The sequence below is a fragment of the Homalodisca vitripennis genome, unplaced genomic scaffold, assembly GCF_021130785.1.
Source record: "Homalodisca vitripennis isolate AUS2020 unplaced genomic scaffold, UT_GWSS_2.1 ScUCBcl_1246;HRSCAF=4630, whole genome shotgun sequence".
Taxonomy (NCBI): Eukaryota; Metazoa; Arthropoda; class Insecta; order Hemiptera; family Cicadellidae; genus Homalodisca; species Homalodisca vitripennis.
In genome coordinates this window covers 29,018-53,237 of record NW_025777355.1, presented here as the reverse complement: position 1 = coordinate 53,237, position 24,220 = coordinate 29,018, and the positions used below count along the sequence as shown (strand labels likewise).

The following is a 24,220-nucleotide window of genomic DNA, read 5'->3' as shown; positions in this document are numbered from 1 at the left end:
ACAATTAATGGCGTCAATAGTAGGGAAACCACCATAGATTACGGCGTCATTCAAGGGAGTACGCTCGGCCCCACATTATTCCTCATATACGCGAATAACCTTGCTAAAATAAATATAACGGGTAAGCTTTATCTATTTGCCGATGATACAGCGATATTCTTTGATGGTAAGAGTTGGGAGGAAGTCAGAGGCAAGGCCACCAAAGATATTGAGTCTGTTAAAAATGGCTAGACCACAATCTACTCACACTTAATGTTCGAAAAACAAAATTCCTGCCGATATCATTAAGAGACAGAGGAGACATACCAATCCAAAACATTAAACTGCATAGTTGTGGAAATTTCGACAACACAACGTGTAATTGTGAGGAAATTGAAAGTGTGACGAGTTATAAATGTCTGGGTGTTTTTTTTTTTGATCGCAAGCTAAGCTGGACAGAACATATAGATTATTTAAATAAAAAACGTAGAAAACTTATTTATGCATTTAGACAAATTAGTCACTTTTTAAATTTACAGGAAATTAGAATGACCTATTGCGCGTATGTACAGTCTATTTTAGAAAATGGACTGATAGCATATGGTGGAGCGTACAAAACAATTCTACAACCGTTATTAGTTACACAAAAGGCAATAGTTAAAGCAGCTCTAAGAGTAAATAGGCGATACTCTACAAATGCCGTTTTTGACAGCTTAAAAGTTTTTGACATACGACAGTTATTTGTTAGGAAATTGTTGATGCATATACACAAGCGATTTGACGAAATCTTCGACGAAATAAACCACGACTACAACACAAGAAATGCGGACAATGTTGGAATACGTGTACCAAGACTTTCAAGGACTTACTCGACCACTAATCCGTTCATTATAGCCCACTATTTATACAGAAATATAACTGAAGACCTACAGCACAACAACTTTTATACAAGCACGACATATAAAAAGAAAATTAATACATGGTTACTGGAGGTTGGAAGGGACAGAACTGAACAAATTATAACATCAATCTATAGATAAAAAACAATTATAAACTTAACTTTCGACCTAACGTAGTACAAATGTGTTATCTTTGTGCGCTGGCGTGTGTCAGTGTGTGCGGTGTGCGTGCGTGTGCGTGTGCGTGTGTGTGTGTGTGTGTGTGTGCGCGCGCGCGCGGTGTTCGAGTAGTGTGTATTGGGTGTATGTGAGTGTGAGTGATTGGGGACGTAAGTCATTAGGTGGTGGGTGGGGGGTGGGAGGGTTGCAACTGCCATAGTCTTCTCCCGTGTAACCAAACAAATCTGTAGTATATTCTTTTTAAATTATTAAAAACTTAATCAATTAATAATTTTAATTTTAAATATTTTTATATTTATTTCTACAGAAATTTTAATTATTTTGATAGATATCCTTTTTAGTTTGTTGTAATTAAGCTATAAAGTTTAAGTAACAATGCGGTACAGTACAAGACTCATTCTCAAAACACAAGTTCTTACTTAGTTTGGGAATTAATTTCTAAGTTTTATTTTATAGAGATTTACAGCAACGTAACTAGTTATTGTAGTATATTCTATTCACTTAAGAAAATACATGTAAACTAAATGTAAATAATTTTTGATGAAGAAATAAATACTTTTTGACTTTTTGACTTTTGACTTTTATTACTGACACGTCTGACCCATATGGTTTACCTACAGTAACAGCCAGGCGCGGCTCCAGAATGACTTCTCGGGGGGGGCAAAACCGTGCAGGTTGCCTACTTACAGGGGCAATAAAACCCAAAAAAATCGTGAAATGAGAAACAGGGAATGGGGAAGTGTTTACACGAAGAAAAATGAGGGCACATTAATGGTACAGTGCAATAAGAGTATTTTATTCATGAACAATTCTAAAAACATAACATATCGAATTTCCAATTTCTACTACTACACTCTCAAGCTTAATTAATCCAAAGCAAATTCTAGCCGATGCTTACCACCTCTCGTCTTAGCAAATCTATCTATTACTTTTTCAATATCTACATTAACATCTCTGTGCGTAAGCATGAGGGCCAATCCAGTTAAGCGGTCTTGGCGCATTGTGCTTCTTAGCCACGTCTTAAGACGCCTCAATCCTGAAAATGACCTTTCTGGGGTTGCGTTGCTCACAGGGAGGGTAGTCAAAATAACTAAGAGGTGGTTAATTAACTGGTATGCCTCCTTATCGCAAGATTGAAGAACATCTGCAGACGACTTTGACTTTGGTAAGTTGTTTGGATCCCCTCTCGACCACTTACTGTACCATAATTCCAATTCGGCGCTGAGCTACAGTTTTGCCATTTCAGGACTACTGCAAGGCAACAATGAAAAAAATGAGTCTACAAACTGTGTGGCTTTTTGTTTTAGGTCCAAGTCAGCCGCAGAACTTAGCATATTCTCTGGTAGAAGCCAAGGTAAATTGAATACTTGTATTACTTCGGGTGGAAATCGGTCTTTAAGGTCCATCACAATGAAGTCAAGGAGAGGATTGAAGACGGCTAGACGGAAGTACTCTTGCGGTGAGTCCGTTGAATAGTTATCTCGGAATCCTTGACGGATACATCTTCTTGGAATTCGAATGACGACATCAAGAATTTTGGTCATGTCTTCGATTTTCTTCCAGATGCCTTTGAAGTGCTCAACATTATTCTCACGGCGCGAAGACAAAACCGACACAAGGTTAGATATTTCTGACGTCGCTACGTCCAAAGTGAGTGAGGACTTCTGTAACAGTTTACTGACAGGCAAGGTGGTCGCGAGAACATCACTAAGACAGAAAACAGCCACAAGGAAAAAGGGGTCTGTCAACGCTGCGCGGAGCTGGACAGCCATACTAGATGAAGACGTATCGGCCCATTCGCTGATTTCATCCAGACACTCGATAACTTTAGGCAAATCCACTGTGTACTGTAGAACACCATCATGGCGCTCAATCCACCTTGTCTCGCAAAGACCTGACAGTTGATGACCCAGCTTAGTTTTCAAAACCGTATTTCTCTTAGGAGAGTCATCAAAAAAAGTCACACAGCTCTTCATCGTTCCGATGGCATTTCTAATGCTGATAACTTGATTTGACTTCGAAAGGGACAAGTTTAATTTGTGACTGAAGCAGGGAGTGCGAAGGGCGTTTCTCGCATACTTCTGTATCTCTTGCACCGCACCCTTCAACTCTGAAACCATTACAGAGCAGTTATCTGTTGCAATTCCAATGCATTTGTCAAGGTTCAGTCGTAGCTTCTGCAGCATGCGTATAACGATAAGCCCTATTGCTTCCCCTGTTAACTTTGTTTCAGTTGCAGGTTCTCTTCGTTCTTCTTCCTGTTCATCATCCTGTTCTGCTTCATTCTGTTTTTTCTCTGTTTCTAAAATGTCGTCAAATGTGTCAATGAATCCTACGAAGCTTTCGTGGACCTGCCCTGCACTTGTAACGTATCTGAAGACTAGACTCAATTGAGATTTGTGTGATATGTCCGTTGTTTCATCGAACATTATTGCAAAATACTCTGCGCTACGTACTTTTTGTAAAATACTTTCAAGAATTTCATCACCAATGCAATTAATAAGGCCATTTTGAGTATTCTTCCCCACGTACGTTGCCCGGGCAGATGAAGTCATCAGATGTCGCTTGAGTCTCTCATCACCTGATTGCGTCATTAACCTAAGTACTTCTCTAAAGTTTCCCTGATTGCATACAGCACTGTTGACATTTTTTTCGAAATAGTTCATCTTTTTCAGGGTACAGTTCACCGTCATCTCTATGACCTCGAAAAGCTAAACCCTGCCGCCCAAGAAACATGCAAGCCCTGATGATTGGTTCCAGCCGCTCTCTATTGCTTTTGATTTCATCGACGCGTTGCTGATTTATTCGGCTTGCAACTTGAAGTTCCGGCTTATGGTAAATTAGCATGAATTCTTTGCCAGCCTCAACAGCTTCTTTGTGGTATTTCAAGCTTTCATGGCAATCTAAGTGACCATCCTTACCCACCAGTTTCTTGAAATTAGTAAGTGGTTCATTTACAAGTTTGCCCAACCTCATAGCCTTATTATGACCTGCTTTACCGCTCACTGAAAACAAGGCGCAGTACTTGCAGTACAGACCTCTATCATGATGAGAAAGAACAAGCCAGGAACGATATTTATCTAAGTGCCCTTGGTTCAAATATCTTTTCCTTAAAGTCCCATCTTTATTTTTCATAGAGGTGGAACTGAATGGTAAATCATAATCAGGGGGTGGCCGCCAAGGATTTTCTAATAATTGGTACTTTTTGTGATCAGAAATAGTTTCCCCTTTGCCTATACAATCACCAATATCATTCGCAACCCAATAAGAAGAAGCACTGGAGGTACCAGGAGGTTGACCGATGGGTTGAGTTGGCTCCGGGTCGCTGATAGTTGATGAGGGGGCTGGTGAGGGCGACTGCATTGGCGATGGTGATGGAGTTGGTGACGGGGAAGGCGACGGTGACATCATCGGAGACGAAAATGAAGAGCTGCCCGGGGCCGGCACCGACTCCGTACATGGCCCTGTCACTGAGGTTGAAGCTGGTCTGAAGAAGGAGTCGATTCGGCGCGTCGTTGAGTTGGCAAACTTTAAACGCTTCGCCTGAAATTTAAAAAAACAACAACACTGAAATAAAAAAATATGGCCACAAAATCAGAGTATTTATTTCCAAAGCGCCCGCGCGTGGTAGGACTACGACTTGTCCTTACATACCTTTGATTCATCCCTGCTCTCATCGTCGCCTGCAAGACCTGGATTCCGTTCGATGCCTGCCTCCAACAGCAGCAAGAAGCCCACGAGCCCATTAAAAAACTCCTTCCGCATTTGAGAGTCTGCAGGTAGGATGCACTCTGCGACCAACCCAAACTTGTGGTGCTACAAAAGGAAACAACAAAAAAAGCAACACGTAAATATCTAAAATTTCTATTTCATGCTTGCATGTACCGTTCCTGTTATCGTTATCAGTGCAAAGAAATTAAAGGATGACAGTAATCTTATCTTACCTGGCGCAACGCCTTGAGAATCGCCAAGGGTTTCTGTGTCTGATGGGAACCGATAGGGTAGCATCCCGATGCCGCGCCATACCGCGTTCTCGCCACAGGCACCGCTGGCCTCACCCTTCCAGCGTGGGTGCCCACGGCGGCCCGCCACTGGGTCACGTCGACACCCATAGCGCAGCGCGACACAGCACAGGAAGACGCAAAACTTTCTACGATACGATTCAAGCACTGCACTGCCCTTTGCAAACAAGTACCGACTCGCACGACACGAACGCATGAAACAAAACAAAACAACCACCAGCCACCAGTCCAGCGCGAGCGCGAGACAGCAGCGACCGCCCGCCGAGCCGTCGAAGGGCAAGGGCGCGCGGGGAGGGAGGGCGGTGTCAATATCAGAGCCGAGCCGAGCCGGGCCGGGGCTGGGGCAGGGCAGGGGTCAGGGGGAAGGCGGCGTCCTCTTGGAGGCGGGCGCGACGCGACGGCCGCGGCACCAACAGAGAGGTGTCTCGTGTCAAGCCAAGGCAGCTAGCCCCCAAGCGCGCGCGCGCGCTGGCCGCACACCGCGCGACCGCCCGACCGCCACGCGCTTTGGCGCTCTCTGTTCTAGGTCCTAAGTCTCGCGTAAAATGCCTAATTTTTGCCATCCGAGCCTGATTCTCGGGGGGAAAAAGCCCCGTGCCCCCCCTCCTGGAGCCGCGCCTGGTAACAGCAGTGTATGTAGAAGTGTTGCCATCAAGTAGAATGAAATGGCGGGTGCATATAGATACAATATTTGACGATAGTTTGACCTCAACCCCTAAATCGGTGTTCGCATTACTTTCTCTTTTTATAGTAACTAAGCTAAAAATATAGATATGTTAATAATTGTTTCACAAAATTGTTCACGAAGGATTACAAGAAGTGATTTTTTTTAATTTACGGAATTTTTTAACTGGAAGTTTCTGGCCTGCCAATTACAAAGCTCTTATCAATCATTTGGGTTCTGCAGAGTAAATTATTTCATAAATATGTAAGTACTTGATGATAAATTAGCATGGTTCGATAAGTAGAACAAAGAACACAAAAAAGAGTGAAACTGTCGACAACCTTTCACTATTTATAGGATACATGAAGCCATTATCCTACTTCATCAGTTTGTCCTGTCAGCTGTAGACTTGATCTGATATTAAAGTTTACCTTTTCCTCTACCACACTTGTTGACTTAACATGACTATCTGACGTTTCATCGTAACAAAACACACGTTAATAATAAACCACGAAGGGCTGTCCCCTAAAAGGTGAAATCATATCACCATTTACGCATAAAAGTTGCTTATTATTACCAGTAACGGTATACACAATTTGTTTGAAACATATCTAATGGTTTAAAGTGTATACAGTCGTCCTAAGACCTTTAATTTTCATCCTCTATATTTCTTTTCCAACGCAAGGAAATTACCAAAGAAGGTAGTTTACTGAATGTTGAGCTTATATTTTTGAAACTGAACATTCATATAGTGTAAACGCCCTCTTTTCAGTTCCTGCAATAAAATATCTAACTTCTTTGCTATTGTTTACAACGTATAAATTCCCTTTTCAATATCTTGACTTTAATACTTTAACCTGCCGCAATTTTTGATGAGAGGATCTATTTGATTCCTAAAAATATGTGATTCCAGACGTTTTATACACTATATAGCAGGTTAACATTTATAGTAATAAATGGGGTATTAACGAATCAAAAAGATACATTTATTTTACTTGACTTCCGTGACCTCACTCAAAGCTATTAAAAGACCTTTAGTAGTCTGCAGATCATAGATTTGAGTACTTTAATAGCATTTCCTTCAATTTCTTCAAAAATTCTTCAGATCCATCTGTAATGTAACTCATAAATTTCTGTTTACAAAACAATAGTAGTTTTTGGACAGTTCCAAAATAATTGTTTTGAATTAATAGTGCATGGAAGAATAATACATTTTTGGATATTTGCCATTATTAATGTTAGTAAAATAGAAAACATGCGATTTGAGGATTTTAATCCATCTTCTTCTTAAAAGTGTCAATAGTCAAACTAAAACGGATGGTTGAAGGCAGCTGCCTTTACCTTTTACATTCCAACCACCGGCATTGTCTCTTATTGTGCCGTGTTGCTACAGGAAGTGTCTATATTGAGTTTTCTAAGTCTTTTGCCATCATTGATGTGGATGTGCTGTTCAGTGTGCTTGTGAAGTGACATGGTTTACACGCTCTAATCATTCTGCAGCCTCAGGTATGTGCTGTAATGTTTACGTACCATATGTTATACTGTCAACCACGAGTTGGATGAGTTCATCGCTAATATTGATTAGGTTTTAATTTAGATTTATGCTTAATAACAATCCTTAAGAATACCTGAAAAAAAGGATAGATTCCAATTATGGAAACGTAATGTTACATTTTGGTATAACTAAAATCTTTCGGGAATTTCGTCGATTATGATCAGCAGAATCCAAAACCACTATAATATATCTCAATACGTATTAATTATCTTTCAACAAAAATATAAAAATTATGTCTGTATGATAGTTTGTCTTTAATCCACAAATTTTGGAAAAAATACAGACAAACAACAATTTTAAATATAAAAAATAGATTTTAAGAATATTGTCAATTTGACGTATCATTAACAATTCATAGCCATTTTGAATTAACATAAGATTTTGAGTTTCATGCTTTTTAGTATTTTACGCTTTAGAGAATTTTTCAAATTTGGTAGACCTTATAAGAGTGTTTAAACAAAATCTTCTCTTAAAAATATCTAAGCCATAAATACTTATAAAAGTGGTTAACTTTTAATTTTGAAAAAAGTATACAATGAGATATTTAAAATTATGTATTACACTGTGAGACATCGTAATAGCTATTTAACTTTTCCTGTATTCAATTTAAAACTCAAATTATAAAAAAAAATAATATTGATATAATAATATTGGGTGAGATCTTGTCATATGTTTTCAAGGTTACATATCCTGTCCTGAATATCTCAACTTACCGAATACAAGTTCAAAACCAAACAAACCAATTTTACTGCATAATATAAATACAAATCTACATTATTTTTAGCTAAATTAATATAGAACGAGATCGACCATATGATAACATATAAGAGTTTCTAAACTGATATGAAAGAATATATTCTGAAATATGCTGTATGATTTTCTATTTCATTAATATACTTGACTGGGCTTTCAAAAACTAAGAATCCTTAAACAAATAATGAGTTAATTTTCTTAAAATTCAGTAAATACAAAATAATAGGCATTTAAAGTGCTCCAACAAAACGTTATTATGAATTTAAGAAACTTTTACTTACCTCCGTATCCTAAAAATATTAAGAATCTTATCACCAAAACACTGTTGCTTGTGTATTTTCTCTATATGGTTGTTAAATAATGTGGTGTGGAATCTGCCATTAGCGTCATGCTCGTACTGCATAGCACCAATAACACTGCCATTAAACCGACCATGGCAGATACCGACCAGATTTGAACGGAATTGATTGGTATGAAACAGCAAATGACCTTATTGTCTATAACAGTGTGTATTGTTTTCATTACGATTATTATATCCAGTAACATTTTAAACCTTCTACTTTTTAATTTCTATCCGATAGTTATACGCACCCATAAGTTGCGGGAAACTTGTTTTGGAAAAAAAGTAAATTGTTTTGAAGGTAATGTTTTCTGTTATTTATATCTTCCACAAGTAAAAATGTTGCAATCTATTTATAATGTAATCTACAAACAAATATAATATATAACAGCTTTTATTTTCCTTCTTTAAAAACAATCTATAAAGCTCTGTTAATGTTTGAACTAATATTACATTTAACATTATTAAATAAGCGTTATCTGGATGGCACAATAAACAGTTGTCAATTGGTTACACAGATTCTGGTAAGTACAATCCTACATGGTCTAAGTCTCTATGATTTGTTTATTGGGATGCACAAAGCCAAAGGGATATCAAATACGCAATACGATTAGAACAGAAGCAAAGGGACAAAGATCAACTTTTGGCAGATCACTCAGACCTCCGTTTATTCTAGTTATAAGTAACTAACATTAAAACAGTTTATTGTTGTGGCTCTCTAGCAGTGCTTGCCCAATACTAGTGTGGTCATATCTTATTACATAATAACATCTTTTATTGTTTAGTACTCAGTTTTAAAACCGAACTATCTACCTAATTTATCAACCGATTTTATTAAACCTAGTATTATTAAATTTGAACTAAAATTATCTAAATAAAACCTAAAAATGTTTACTGTTATTTAAATGCCGTTTAACATATTTACGTGTGAAATTTTTAAGACGCCACAATTTTAAAAATAAACCGTGAATAATTAAATTCTTATGTACGTAGGCCTTTAATTGATATAGCTATATACCAAACTCAGCTTATTAAAATAGGCCGTTCGGAAATAAAATGTTAGAAATAAACAAACAAAGTTGCGGCTATTTCGGCAATTATCTAGTTTTGAAGATTTTGAATGTTTCCCTTTGACTCAATCACACAGACAAAAGAAAAGATACGTGATATGAGATCAGACTATTGTGGTTGCTCGCCCGCCAATGTTTGTACTCAAATACTGTTGGTTTGCCATGTAGTCCTTGTATTTAAATGCATTTTAATACTACAACCGCACACAAAATTTACACTTATCATTGTACCAGACGTTGTATCTTGATATTATAATAGTAAAACAGTGTACCACGTGATATAAAAATTAGTATCCATTTTTTTTTATTTTGGCATACACACTTTCCAAAATGAATTAAATTTATTCCGATGAGTCATATACAAGAAACTTTATTGTTACTTAATGTGACATTATTATTTAAAAAAGTTTATTCCATATTACTACTCCAATATACTCCAGGACATGCCAATTAATTAAACTGTCTATTTGTTTATGAATGAAATTAAACAAATTCGTTAACTGCAGTGCTGATTTTAGTAAAATTAATTTCACAAAAGGTTCCCACTCTTCCAGCAAATAACACTCATTATGGAGAACATTATTGTTATACATAGAAACTTTAGTTTACTATAACTTATCAAGCAATGATTTCTTTTTAAATCCTGTGTTATAGGAGCTCCTGCAAAATCTCTCTGTGATAAATATAAAGTATATGTAAACATACACAATGAAAAATATAGCTATCTTTATTTACACTATAAGTATTTTTTAAAGCTACCAGAACTTTTAAAATTATATTTAATACTATATTAAAGTTTGTAAATATTTGAACTCTCAGTACTATAATCTGATCAATACGTGATCCTACAAGTGTTATTGGTAACTGCGTATTGCATCACAACCAGCAGTGTTTTTCACTTCCAAATATAATTAAAGGTTGTGTTGTTTTGTACATCGATAAAAGAGTGGAACGTCATGGGTATTACAATGCGAACGTTGAGCGTACCATTGAAGCGCAATTTCATTAGCAAACCAAAGCAGTTTAAAATTGGTAAATGGTTGCAATAGCGTTTATAACAAGTTGTAAGTGATCAATGGGAAACCGGTCTTTGTAATTTAGGTCTTTAATTGTCGTCCGCTGAAGTGCTAAAGGGGTGTCGATATAAAGTCATTTTTAAAACTATGCAATCGCGCGGAACCAAGCGTATTAGTTACGTTAATCCGCAGCATATTATTCACCATTAAAGAAATATCAATTGTTCGTATTATGGAAATTGTAATAGCCTAACTGTACGGAAAAAATGTGTCTAAAGGACTTTGAATTATTTAAATGCCTATAATGTTCTTTACATTTGTTTGGTATAATTTTAATAAATTGTCAATAAGTTTGTTTATATCCTTCACATTATCTTGAAGCACACTTTACTCCATGCAATCTGTGAATGAGTTTTTAGAACATTCACAGATTGTATAGAGTAAAGTGTGCTTCAAGATAATGTGACATATATATATATATATATATACATACATCTTTTTTTTCTTCGGAAAAAATAATAACCTCCAATTTTGCGTTGGAAATATACATTTTTGGAACTAGAAGTGAATAATGTAAAATAAGAATTACTTGCAATTTTGCTTAACTTCTAGTCCTCTTAATCATAACACTGAAAATTGGGTACCTACCTTACGTTTAATATATGACTAATTCCATTTTAAAATTATAGGAATCTATCGTATTACACCACAAGTGCTTTAAATTATAAAGCTATAAATTTCGGCTTAGGAGTTCCTCTAAATTGGTCCAAAATAGTTGAAGTATCCTAAAAGCATGGAAGCTACGAGCTACGCTATTTAATCAAATACTTGGTATGTTACAATTGCGCGCGAAGCCGCGGATACATGCTAGTAAGTTAATATTTAAGATGACAAAAGGTTTATAAGATAAATCTTCTTAGTAACAAGCTTGGATAATACGATACTTTCTAGGCAGTTACAACAAGTTATCTTTGGATAAAGAAAGGCTAAAGGTTGGTTCCAAATTGCCTCTTCGACGACTTCTCTTATTGTGTACTTGTTCATTCTCTGTTAAAAACCTATCTAAATATTTAAAACTATTCTTCAGTTTAAGTCTAATATAACTAGGTGATGAAATAAATTCCGAGGTTCTTTTTTACTGCTTGTCATTTATCTATCTATACGTGCTGTACTGACTAAGTATCTAACAAGAAAAATAGCTCAGAATGGAAGTAGTCGTATAAGTATGTCAATTATATTTTTCCTGGATTCTTGGTAAAGGTATTTCCTGCTGTAAAGGTGGCTGTGACAAGTTTACCGTACGTGTATAAACTTGTTAGCTCTTACTTGTTACGAACATAAAATACGTATTTCATGGTCCGACACGAAAAATAGCTCTGATACTAGCCGTCGAAACTTGTATTTTAGTTGTATTAATGTTAAAAGATAGTAATTCCTGTTTTGTTTCATAAGAAAAAATTAATAAAATTACTTATAACTTATAGAAATAGAAATTATTAATGTTTAAAGGCTCGCAAAGAACGTAAATGTGACTTTAACCCCATATCCTCCGCTTAACCCGTCATATTTAAAGCATTTAATATTATAACCAGTCTTGGGTTTGAGATCATACTGTATGTACAATATTTTCCTTGGTGGTCGGCATGTATTTAATTAATGTCAGATAAACCTCAGTACAACGGGTAATGTTAATTTTTCACTCCAAAGGTTTTCATTACTAGAGCTTCAATCATATCTCGAGATATCACTGTGGATTATGACAATAGCGGCGAGTTTATGACGTCATGATTACAACAACTAATACTATCAATAAACTTCTCACTTTACTGACTCCTGAAATGGTCTAGTGTTAAACATGTCAGAGTTACATTTCAACTCCCTAGAACCTCCAACGTTCAAGAGTATTAAACCGTTGTTCAGTTTCTCCCCTGAGTACATATAATAATCGTTTGTAATAAAGTACTGAGTTATAAATTTGCTGGAAAAAATATGCATATTTTTATAATGGATATTTAAACCATATTTGAAAGCATTGATAACAAAATGGCGACAGATTCAACGCGGCGTAAGTCGAATTATGGTAAACTGTGACGCCAGGAACTACATTTACATTGTTGATCAGTGGAGTTGATCCAGTCTTGGCGAAAGTGCCAGTATCATTATATTCGTATATTTCATTTCCATTGTATATTCATTTACAAAAGTTTACATACAGCAAGATGGATAACCATTGTTATAAGTTATGTTATAACTTAATATATTAAAATACAGGATGTTTACAAACCCTCCTCATTTTGTGGGAGTTTGTTAAATTGAATCTAAACATACCATAGGTTTTCTAATATATATATACAGCCGCATGTGTAACTCACTCATATATATATATATACATTCTAGAAGTGCTGGAAACACGGAATTTTGCACGTAGTTGGCTTTTGCGGCAATGTGACGATCTCTGATGTGAAACCACCGGTAAAAGTCTGAAAACAGGATTTTTTAAATTTTAAACCCCTCAAAATAAGTCGAAAACACGTTAAAATTGAATAGTAGTAAGGGATAGAGCACCGCGCTCTGTACGGTACTTAACAGAGCTATATAGGCAGGCTATGAAAAGTAAACATTTTACATTATTACCCCTGTTTTTTATTTTTTTCATTTCTTACTTGTTATTCTATGCTACGTTGAAAACTATGGCGATTGCTCTTTTATTCTACCTTGAACGGTTTAGTCAAAATAGGCCGGTTTCAGCAACAGTAGGATGGCAGGTATAGTCATAGTGAACATCGCTTTGGTTTAAATTTTCTCACATTCTTACTGGTTTCAGATTGAGACTCTTCTTAGTTGACAGTTACCCTCCTGTTCAACCTATTCATATACGATTTTTCCTTTCCTTTCCGATTTCTTTTCTCACTTTTTACAAACACTACAGTTCTTCTTCATTTTTAACACGCTTTTATTTGTATTACAATTTAAACTTCATTTAAGAGCAGCGATCTCTGTACGGTACGTAACGAAGCAAGATATGCAGGCTTTGGAAAGGATAAGCTTTATATTATTTTACCTGTTTTTGATTTGGTTCATTTAGTGGTGGTTTTTCAATGGTAATTTTATAGCTATCGTGATCGCTCTTTTATTCTACCTTGAACGGTTCAGTTCAGTCGCAATAGGTCGGTGTCAGCAACAGTAGTTTGTGCAGATGTGGACATAGTGATCATAGTCTTTGTTTAAAGTGTTTTTCATTCTTCTGGTTTCAGACTTAATCTCTTTTTACTTGACAGTGCTCGGAGCTCACTCATCTGCAGAGACCACCTTGGATAAAGATGAATTGACTAAACCAGATCAAATTTGTTGGCGTGTGTAAGCGACGAGAAGTCAAGGAGTCGCTTGTTACGTCGGGGTGGGCTGTATCAAGGAGGCGTGCATGGGCGTTGTAGTTTGGTCTTATTTTGGGTTTAATTCACATAAAAGATGTCCCTAGTGTTGCTGGTACAGTATTCCCCAGATTCCAATGCACTAGTAAAATACTTTCTGGACAGTACAGGTACCCCAAAAGTAGCTTTCCTTTTTAAAATGTTCATCTAAGGTTATTGTAATTTTTTTAGTTGTAAGCCAACTTATCTTTTCATTTGTTTCGGTTTGCTATTTGTTACTTTTGTCTCAACAACCTCCGCTAAAGTTTTAAGGTACATTTTATGTCTGAAAATTCGGTATCATTGAGTAAGGAGAGTCCTGATATTACATATTTAAAAATAATTTTTTTTCAATGTGGGATTGGTTTCCAATACAGATTTCAGCATTAGTAAACTTTTAAAATTGCGATTTTGGCCATCTCTACAATATATTCTAGAAACTCATTACAAAAAACGTCCTATGCATGACACTACTTCCTGTGCTCCTCTTCCAGCCTCATTCTTAGTCCAAACTAGAGGTGGGCCAAACGGCTACTTGGCTGTAACCGCTACATCGGCTCCGGCTACTTTGAAGTAGGGGTTACAAGTAGCCACTCCGGCTACTTTCGGCTACTCTAGATTTCGGAGCTGAAATCCTTGTTTATTGTAGCGATTACTTGTAGCCATGTAGCAGTAGCAGTAACTGTAACTATGTTCAGTTTGGTTTTTGTTAATGGAATAACTACATTAACAAATATTGCTTGAAATTAAATTTTTTGTAACGTTCAAGTTGAGTTTATGGTTATTATAGCTCGCCAAACTTAAAATCTTGGCGTTGAGCTATTGTACTGTTAATTAAATAATAAATTTAACTTTTACACTCAAACAGTACACTATTTTTAAGTTATGTGTTAGGTTTTTCAGAAGCTTAAATATTACATACTAACCTACCTCAGTATTAACTAAAGTTAGGAATCGGCCGTAAGGATAGCGTCAATATAATATTTCAATTGACTGTATGGTCCTTTTCTACTTCAGTTGCACAACACTTTGAAGCGCTTGTCGTCCCTCAATTAAACGTTCTTTTTTTCAAACGTGAGGTGTACTGTCTACAGAACCACTACTTATTAGCTACTGAAAGGCCAAACACATAACTTAAAAATAGTGTACTCTTTGATTGTAAAACTTAAATTCATTATTTAATTTTGCCAAACTTAGTTTTAGTGAAAAAAATTCAATGAAAAAGTTATGATACATAACGTGTTTTATTGTTACAAAAATTACTCGTGAATGGCAAATTGTTCACTTTACTCGAACACACAGTGTCAAAAAAAAAAAAAACTATTGTACACTTGAATTCGCGTTCAAAAACATGAGTTCTTTTACTTTTCTAGTTTGAAGGCGGGTTCTTCTCTCACTAATAATTTGGCCTGCTTTGGAGAACATGCGTTCACATGGTACACTTGTAGCTACCATACCTAAGTGGGTTTGAGCTAGTTTGGCCAGGTTGGGATAAATTTTTCTGTGGTCTCTCCACCAGGCAAGAGGATCTTCTTTCCGATGTATCGGCTTGTCATCAAAGAAGCGTTGAACTTCCTGGACAGCTTGAGAGTAGGCTGTTCCTACTGGCCTAGCTTTGCTAATAGTTTCGTCAACATCATCCCAGATTGAAAACTTTTTTTGTTGAACTTCTGGTGTGATCGGTTTCAACTGACATAGGCTCAGTTAACGGAGTGTTTTTACTAATCAAACTAGCAACTAGCGTCCTATGCATGACCCTACTTCCTGTGCTCCTCTTCCAGCCTCATTCTTAGTCCAAACCAAACTATGAACCTGATTCCGTTTTCCAGTGTGGACTCAAAGGTTATACAGCCACAGCGGTCTGTTATAAAATATTACATTTTTTGTTAGTCTCGGTAAGAGTTTTCTCTAAGTCATATGTTATTGCTTTTAAGATTTTCATTGCTCTTGCTTCTTTGAATATCTGCATTCATTATTTCTATTGCCTATTTTGCTTCGCTCCAGTGTTCTTGTTTCTGTCGTATCACTTCTTTATTACCTCCATCGACTTCATTTATATCGCCATTTCCAAAGAATCACATCTGTTGCAACAATCTTTTTTTTAAACATTTCTTGTCAAATTAATTTATTATAAAACGCTTTTTTAAACTGCAGGTTTCAACGAGTCTTCCAGCTCAGATTTGTACTGATCATACGTCTTTGGTATTGTCATATCTATAGGAAGGAACAGTTTGCTTGTAGTTTTTCTTTTATAGTTTGATAAATACTTAGGAATCCTTTTCACAAAGTTTACGACTTCTTTTATTTTAATTTTTGGCATTTTCTTAATGTCCTCCTCTTACACCTCTCTTATCTTTGGTGTCATTCTTTCTACATGTAGTAAGAGCAGTGTTTGTCCTTTTTGATGATATACCCAAAGTATACACTAACATACTACGGCAGACCTTCAGTTGGAGCAACTCCAATTGTCTCATTAGATCTTGAAGCATCTTTATTCTCTTGTTGAGGTTTCTACTTTATAGGTTTTGTTCTTTTTCTTTAACTTGAGATAATTCGTACTCGGCCGGTAAATTTAGAGAATTTAAGTTAAGATACCCTTGAATTGTGCATATAGAGATAATGCAATAAATGTATAAATTGAGGAATTATGAATAAACAGAGATATTATAGAAGTGACCTAGTCATTCTAATGCATTTGGGTCCATTATACAAAACTATTTTTAAATTTTAGTACTAAAAAACTATCTGAATATTTTGGCTGTCTGGTTGCACTTCAAACACAAGTTCATGAAGTTCCTCTATGGTTTCAGCAAGTGGTTGAGCCTCCATTTGTTCTCCATTAACATGAATTCTTGGTGGCATATTACCAGCTCATTTTAAAACAATCATTCCTTCAATATCTTTCTGAAACAGTTAATTATTAACAATGAAGCAATGGATGTATAAATTGCTTACCTAAAAAGGTAGATGGCTTAAAGCTGCTGTTTTGTATTTAATTAATATTATTACCTTTGATTTTGGTGAAGTGTTATTATTTTCAATTGCATCTTTGAGTATACAAATTTTAGGATATGTTGTGATTTGGGATTGATTTTAGGATATTTTCTGTCAGGATATTTTTTATCCATGTATTTATACATCAAAATATATTAGTAAATTATTTTTAATTTTAGCTCCTAGTATTTTTTACATTGTATAATATTTAACTTGAAGTAATGTACCCTTATAAAACTTTTTTTGTCTTTGTTTATTGCCATGCGTTAAATGACAACAAATTCTTGATTGATTATGGCACGGATCAAAGGAAGCTACGGATGCCCTCCGCCCAACCGAGCAAATAAAGCATCAATGAAAGAAGTGGCATTTATGAGGAACCCCCACTTATACTACACCTCTCATGTCTCCTTAAAATTCCAGACTAGAGTCAAGCTCAACAGGGATAACTTCCCCCGTCGTGGTCTGGAATTTGCGCTGAACCAAGAAATTCATGTTAATGTTTCTTCATGTAGTTTCTGCAAACGGTTCTTCTGAACCGTTTGCAGAAACTACAGTGGAACTATATAAACTGGTGTTTGAAGTACAATCAGACAGCCAAAATATTCAGGTAGTTTTTTAATACTAAAATTTCAAAATTGTTTTGTATAATAGACCCAAATGCATCAGGGTGGCTAGGTCAGTTCTATAACATCTCCGTTTATTCATAATTCCTCATTTTATATATTAATTGCATTATCTCTATATCCACAATTCAAGGGTATCTTAAATTAAAGTCTCAGTCTATGCGTACTAAGGATTTTCATATTTTTACCGGCCGAGTACGAATTATCTCAAGTTAAGAAAAAACAAAAAAAAACTATAAAGTAAAAACCTCAACAAGAGAATGAAGATGCTTCCAGATCTAATGAGACAATTGGAGTTGCTCCAACTGTAGGTGAACTTACTTTTACAGACCAATTTGCTGGTGTTTAATGCCTATGAGAAGTTGTGGTCTTAAAAGTAGTATTGTATTGTTTCTCGTAATAATCATAAACGAAATGACAACGTCAAGTGAAGTTGATATGCTAACCAGAGCCACTGGGTTGGTTGATACAAAAGACTGGATGGGTTCTGATTTGTTCTTTAGGCATATTTAACCATTCCAGAGAATTGATTCTTGGCTGGGAAGATTGTTCGAGGTGGCTTCCATTTTTTCTTCCGATTTTCTACGATAGAGGCTGTTTTAGGGAAACTACTTGGAGATGTAGTAAATAGATGGTCTGGAGCTATCTGAAAACGTATTGATCGATTTCCTCAACCTGAAGAATCTTTGTGTGTAGACATCGCTTCCATACTATGATGGCTGTCATTGGATAAATATCTTGTTATGCGCGCATTTGCATTGAGGTCCGGTGAATCCTGCACCATCACTAGTAACGCTAGGGACATCCGTTATATGAAATAAACTGAAATACGACCACACCACGAAGCCATGTATGCCGCCTCCTAGATTATTCCCATTACTTGACATAACGAGCATCTCTTTGATATTTTACCCGTGTATTGTAACCGTTAAGATTTAAAATTCAAATAGATGTGTAGGAACTGTAAGCGAAGATTTATATGACGTGGAAGTGTTTAGCTCGTTTTCTAAGACACACACACACACACACATACACACACACACACACACATATATATATATATATATATATATATATATATATATCTTTATTTATTTATCGGTGTTTTGTATTCTTCCCAAAAATGTTTTAAAATAATATTATGGTAATTTTTTTGTAATTCACTTAATTGGCTGCTGATAGTCTTCCTAACGAGTGTTATATCTCAGTTATTAAAGTAAAACAAAAATTAATTTGTGATTGCTCATGACCTTAATTATTTTCAAAGTTTTTTAATAAGATTTCGATATACAGTTTCTACAATGAATTTAAATGAATGTCGAGTAAAAGCATTGATAATTGTAAATATACGTTTTCTAACTTATTACAACTAAAATAAGTTACGTTTATATAAAAATTTATTTTCGGGTACTTTATTTTGGTTTTATTAAATGTAGATTATAATTCAAATTTTATCAAGAAGACTTTCATAAATAATTTAAAGGGTATCGAGCTAAACACTTGTCATATAGATGGAACACATTTTAATATTTGTATTATTTACACGATCAGTTTATATAGTACTGTAGATTGCTACTTACTGTATTTCTGTGTTATATATTTGTTATATATGTCATCTAACCGGTTATAATACACGGGTAAAATATCAAAGTAGCAAGTATTTTAATGTACATTGCTACTTACTGTATTTCTGTGTTATATGTCATCTGACCGGTTACAGTGTACAGGGAAAAGGTCAGAGAGCTGCTTCTTATGTAAAGGAGTCTGTCCGTCGGTCTACATGGGCTTTGTGGTGTAGCCTTATATTGAGTTACTTTTATATAACGGCTGTCACCATTGCTACTAGTTAATGGTACAAGATTCTCCGCATATGCGCATCAGAATTTAGCTATCCAGTGACAGTCATCATACTTGTTAGGAAGTTTGATGTTAGGAAGTCCATACAAGATCCCTTAGTTTGTTGAAATCGATCACAACGTTTACAGACAGCCCCTGATCATCTATTTACTACATCTTTGAATAGTTTCTCTATAGCACACATCAGCAAGTAAGTGTGCACTTATTGATATAAAGCGATGTGTTATCATTTCCTGTTATTCCACAGCGACGTTTGAGCGGATGGATTATCTCAGCTTACATGCGGCGGATGCTTGTTACTCTTTGTATTAATATAATTCCTTCCTTACGTAGCGGATTATTTCGTAAATAGTACCTTTGTAATATTTTTATATATCTTACAAATCTGGTGTTTAATGCCTAGGAGAAGTTGTGGCCTTAAAAGTATTATTTTATTGTTTCTTGTAATAATCATTTGCGAAATGACTATGTGGAGTGAAGTTGATATGCTACCCAGAGCCACTGAGTTGGTTAATACAAAAGACTGGATGGGTCCTGATTTGTTCTGTAGGCATATTTAACCATTCCAGAGAAAAACTTAATAGACTAAATAAACTAAGTTAGAATTTTAAGGGAGTATAATATTTGCTCAGGAGTTTAACTATCCATCCCAGGGAATTCCCTGTAGGGGGGTTAATGATACCGGGGGTTAAGACATCAGGGGATTTAATTTACTCAGGAGATCATTCGGTCATACTAGGAAATTTCGGGGTGGGGGGTAAATGTTACCGAGGGTTACATGACACACGAGGGCCTCTTGTAGAGTGTGTTGTGTCTGTGAATATAAATCAAATTCACTCTGTCCGTATCCTCCGTATTTTTGACGCTTCGCTTACAACCAGATAATTCGCGATGTGGGCTAGTAAACGTATACTAGTCATTCGTTTACATAGTAATACAAACTCAATCTGAAACCGGGATGATTTGCACACATTTTTGGTCTATCTGATTATTAAGTTGATTAGGGGCTTTCATTTACTCAGGAGTAATTCCCGGGAGGAGGGTTAGTGTTATCGGAGGTTATCAGAATACGTGTTTTTTTTTTTCTGGGGATAATTTATCGTCCAGATAATTCCAAACTGGAGCAATTTCTACAAATTGTGGTCGCATAGATCTTAAAACCACCTAAAATAGCCAATTCACCATTATCAGCAGCAATGTCTTGTATGCCTATCCACTTGATGCTTCTGAGTGGCAGTTGTAAAATGATTGTGCAAAAGTTCTTCAACCTCTACACACAATGACAGAGGAATTGTCAGGAGAAAATTATCCAATTCTGTCTATGGTTATCCCATTGATAAGAAGCATCCAGTATGTATTAAAATCAATTGAAACTGATACAGGTATAGGCTTGTTTTTTGAAAACCTCACTAGTAGAAGTTATATCAAGAAGATTTTCTGGATGGGAAACTACGACAGTTGCATCATAAGCATCATTCTTGGATCCCAGATTTATGAAAACTTGCTGAAAGAGCAGAAAAACTTGTTACAGAGGAAATAGAATTTGGAAAAAAGATATCCCACAGATTGAATACAGAAATTCCAGTGATTGAAGATAACGATGAAATAAATCAATCTCTTCATGTTAAAAATCTTGATAAGAAAGAGTTGGCGCGAAAGAAATTGTGGGAAATGGGTTGATTGTAGGTTGGAAGAAAAGAAAATGTCTTCTACATCTTCAGTTGTAGCAAGCAGTGCTCTTATAGTTCGGCACTATTTGGAACTAGCTGAGAAATCAAAAAGCCCTCTCCTTTTTTGTGAAAAATACAAATCTATAATACCAAAAATTTATTATTTAGAAAAAACAAAAAAAATACTTATGTTTGCCAGCAACTTCTGTTTCCTTCTGAAAGACTTTTTTTCTATTGCTGGGCAAGTCACAAATGACTTGTTAATGTTAATAACATATTGTTTTTACATACAAATATGTAGTAAAATGTAATTAAAAACTAGAGAATACCCAAAGTGGGTAGTGCACTGTAATGTTTTATAACTTCAAAGTAATTTTGTAAAATTAACTTACTTTAAATCAAATACACGTTCCTTGGCATTTTGATTAAACTAGTCTCGTTTTATTTGTTACCTAAGTTACTCTATAACAACCTATTATTAGCTGTATAATATTTGCAAAATAGATTACTTGTTAAGGAAACATGAAACTAGTCGGTTAACATAGCAAGCAGTGAGGTAAATTATGGTCTGCTATGACGGTTGTGATAAGTAAATTAAAATAATATTAACAAATAATCAAGTTACTAGTTTGATATTTTGAATAAATAAACGACTAGTCGTCTACCAACTAGATGTAATAGTCGCCTTTGTAGTTTGTGAACTACAGAGTAAATTAGTAACTTTACATTATACATCCAAAACCACCGTACTACTAGTCGATGTATTACTTTACAACGACTAGTCAAATCAACCGACTAGTCGACTACTTTAGGCACTAGTCGAATAAACAACTAGTCGATTACCCCACCACTAAACTTTATATTATTTCACATGTTTTTGATTATTCTCTTTTCTTGGTTGTTATTCTACTATCGGGGTCGCTCTTTTATTCTACCTAGAACGGTTTAGTCGCAATAGGTCGGTATCAGCAGCAGTATATTAGCAGGTAGGGACATAGTGAACATCGTCTTTGTTAAATTTTCTCACATTCTTACTGGTTTCAGATTGAATCTCTTCTTAGTTGACAGTTAACCTCCTGGTTTCCCTATTCATATACGATTTTCGGAACATCGCCTTTGTATAAATTTTCTCACATTTTTAGTGGTTTTAGATTAAATCTCTATTTTTTACTTATTACTTTTTATTTGTCTTGTTATCTATGCATATATGATTTTTCCATTCCTTACCGATTTCTTTTTTAGCTTTTTACAAACACTATAGTTCCTCTTATTTTTTGAATTACAATTTAAAGTTTATTTTAGAGCAGCAAGCTCTTTACGGTACGTAATAAAGCAAGATAGGCCGGCTCTGGAAAGGAACATGTTTATATTATTACACTTGTCTTTGGTTTGTTTTATTTATTGGTGGGCATTCTCTGCTAAGTTGATAGCTATCACGATTACTTTTATTCTATCTTGAACTGTTCAGTTGCAATAGGTGGGTGACAGCACAGACAATGGATACGTTTTCTATACAGACAGTTAGCGACCGTGCGCAAAATTTAGTTAGTGGATGACAGCATCAGAGAGCACTAGTGTCGCGCTAGGCCTCACTCCCGTTGCCAATAGCAACAGCAGTAAACACACGCGCTGGCACTGGCGCGGCGCGGCAGATACACTTCCTCGTCACCTCACCGCTGCTCTTGCTCAGTGCTCGCTCAGTAGTCTTGCTGCCTCGTACAGTACACACTCCTGTCTTTGCCTGAGTGTTTTCATTACCTCAAAATATAATTCTGCGGTCAGGAAAATCTCGTTCAATTCCCATCTTTCCTCTAATGCAAATTAAGTTAAACAACATAAAGGTATTAAAAGTAATTCTTTAAAAATGTTGTTCCCGTTACTAAACACAGAAATAAATATTTCTTTTATTTTGTAACTAATAAAATTATATATATTGAATCGTTGAATTGAACTATGCATTGAATCATGTTTTGTCTATAGACTATACAGTACCTACGTCTTAATCCCAATACTGTACGCAATGTAACTTGTATTTTTGAAATTGAGAAATCTTATACAACGTTAAGCTTGTTAATTAGGTTATATTCCAATAATATAGGATATTAACAACAACAACAAAAACACCAATCAAATAAGCTTCATTGTATAAAAAGCCTTATACGTGCATCTTATGAAATCCTAACCATGATACTACATGAATCAATCAGCCTAACTTTTTGCTCAGTTAGTAAAATCATAGAAATATTAAATGTAACTAGAATGCTAAAAATCGAATGTCTGTATTTTAAAAATCAGGTTAATCAGATGACGTTAAGTTCTAATCATGACAATAAATTCAACTAGAGCAAAAAGAAAACAAATATTGTGGAAATAAAATGAAAAGTTTTATTTAGAACAAATCTTCTAAAATAATTTTCAGCTGAACAATAATAAGTAACAGTACATTAAAATATATTGATGAAAATATTATTCTAAGAATTAAACAAAAGATAAGTATCAGCACTGAAATACGAAAACAATTAAAAAGCAGAATTTATCATTTATGTGGCACACAATGTTAAAAATACTAGATTAAATTAAATATTCTTCAGTAAAGCCCCTTCAGGACTTACATTCACATGAAATCTGATGAATCACTCAAATATTAAGTGAAAATGATCAGCAAAAATCCCTTATTTATCTTAAGTACAAATGTTTACTTTGAGAAAATACAAAGTTTATATTTCTAAATACACGCAGACCAAGTTCGTAATTAATATTTATAAAATACATAAACCATAAATTGTAGTGTAGAGCAATCTGACATACAATACACAATGGAATAAACCCTGAGTTACAAAAGCTGATACAAGTTATTACTACACTGTATTTACATCGATACAAATTTCGTTCTATAAATAAACAATTTTTTTGAAACAAAAATAATATTTACAACATGTAAAAAACAGAACGTATCTTAATTGCAATTAAGCTGTCCGAGCAAGAGCAGGTTTAGTCGGATATCACAGTGCACAATATTCTTGTTAAATTAATAACATATATTAATTAATTATTACGTAACACTAAATTGCACTTTTTAAGCAAGGAAGGGACAAGAAAAGGCATAGGTGTTCATAGTGTGTCTTAAAACACTGAAACCTTTTTATCTACCAGTATTTAATCACATTTCACCCATACATAATTTT

The 24,220-nt window shown here is 35.2% G+C and overlaps 1 protein-coding gene across 1 annotated transcript; it reads right to left on the bottom strand.

Annotated features, from left to right (window-relative positions):
• Nucleotides 1-2,284: 2,284 nt before the first annotated feature.
• On the bottom strand, nt 2,285-3,751 carry LOC124371287 (52 kDa repressor of the inhibitor of the protein kinase-like). Its single transcript, XM_046829627.1, has one exon. It carries the CDS (start codon nt 3,749-3,751, stop codon nt 2,285-2,287), a length of 1,467 nt encoding a protein of 488 aa, XP_046685583.1.
• Between the last annotated feature and the right edge of the window lie 20,469 nt (nt 3,752-24,220).

Excerpts from the sequence above, each read along its gene's own strand:
- LOC124371287 (XM_046829627.1), bottom strand. The coding sequence starts at position 3,751 with ATGACGGTGAACTGTACCCTGAAAAAGATGAACTATTTCGAAAAAAAT.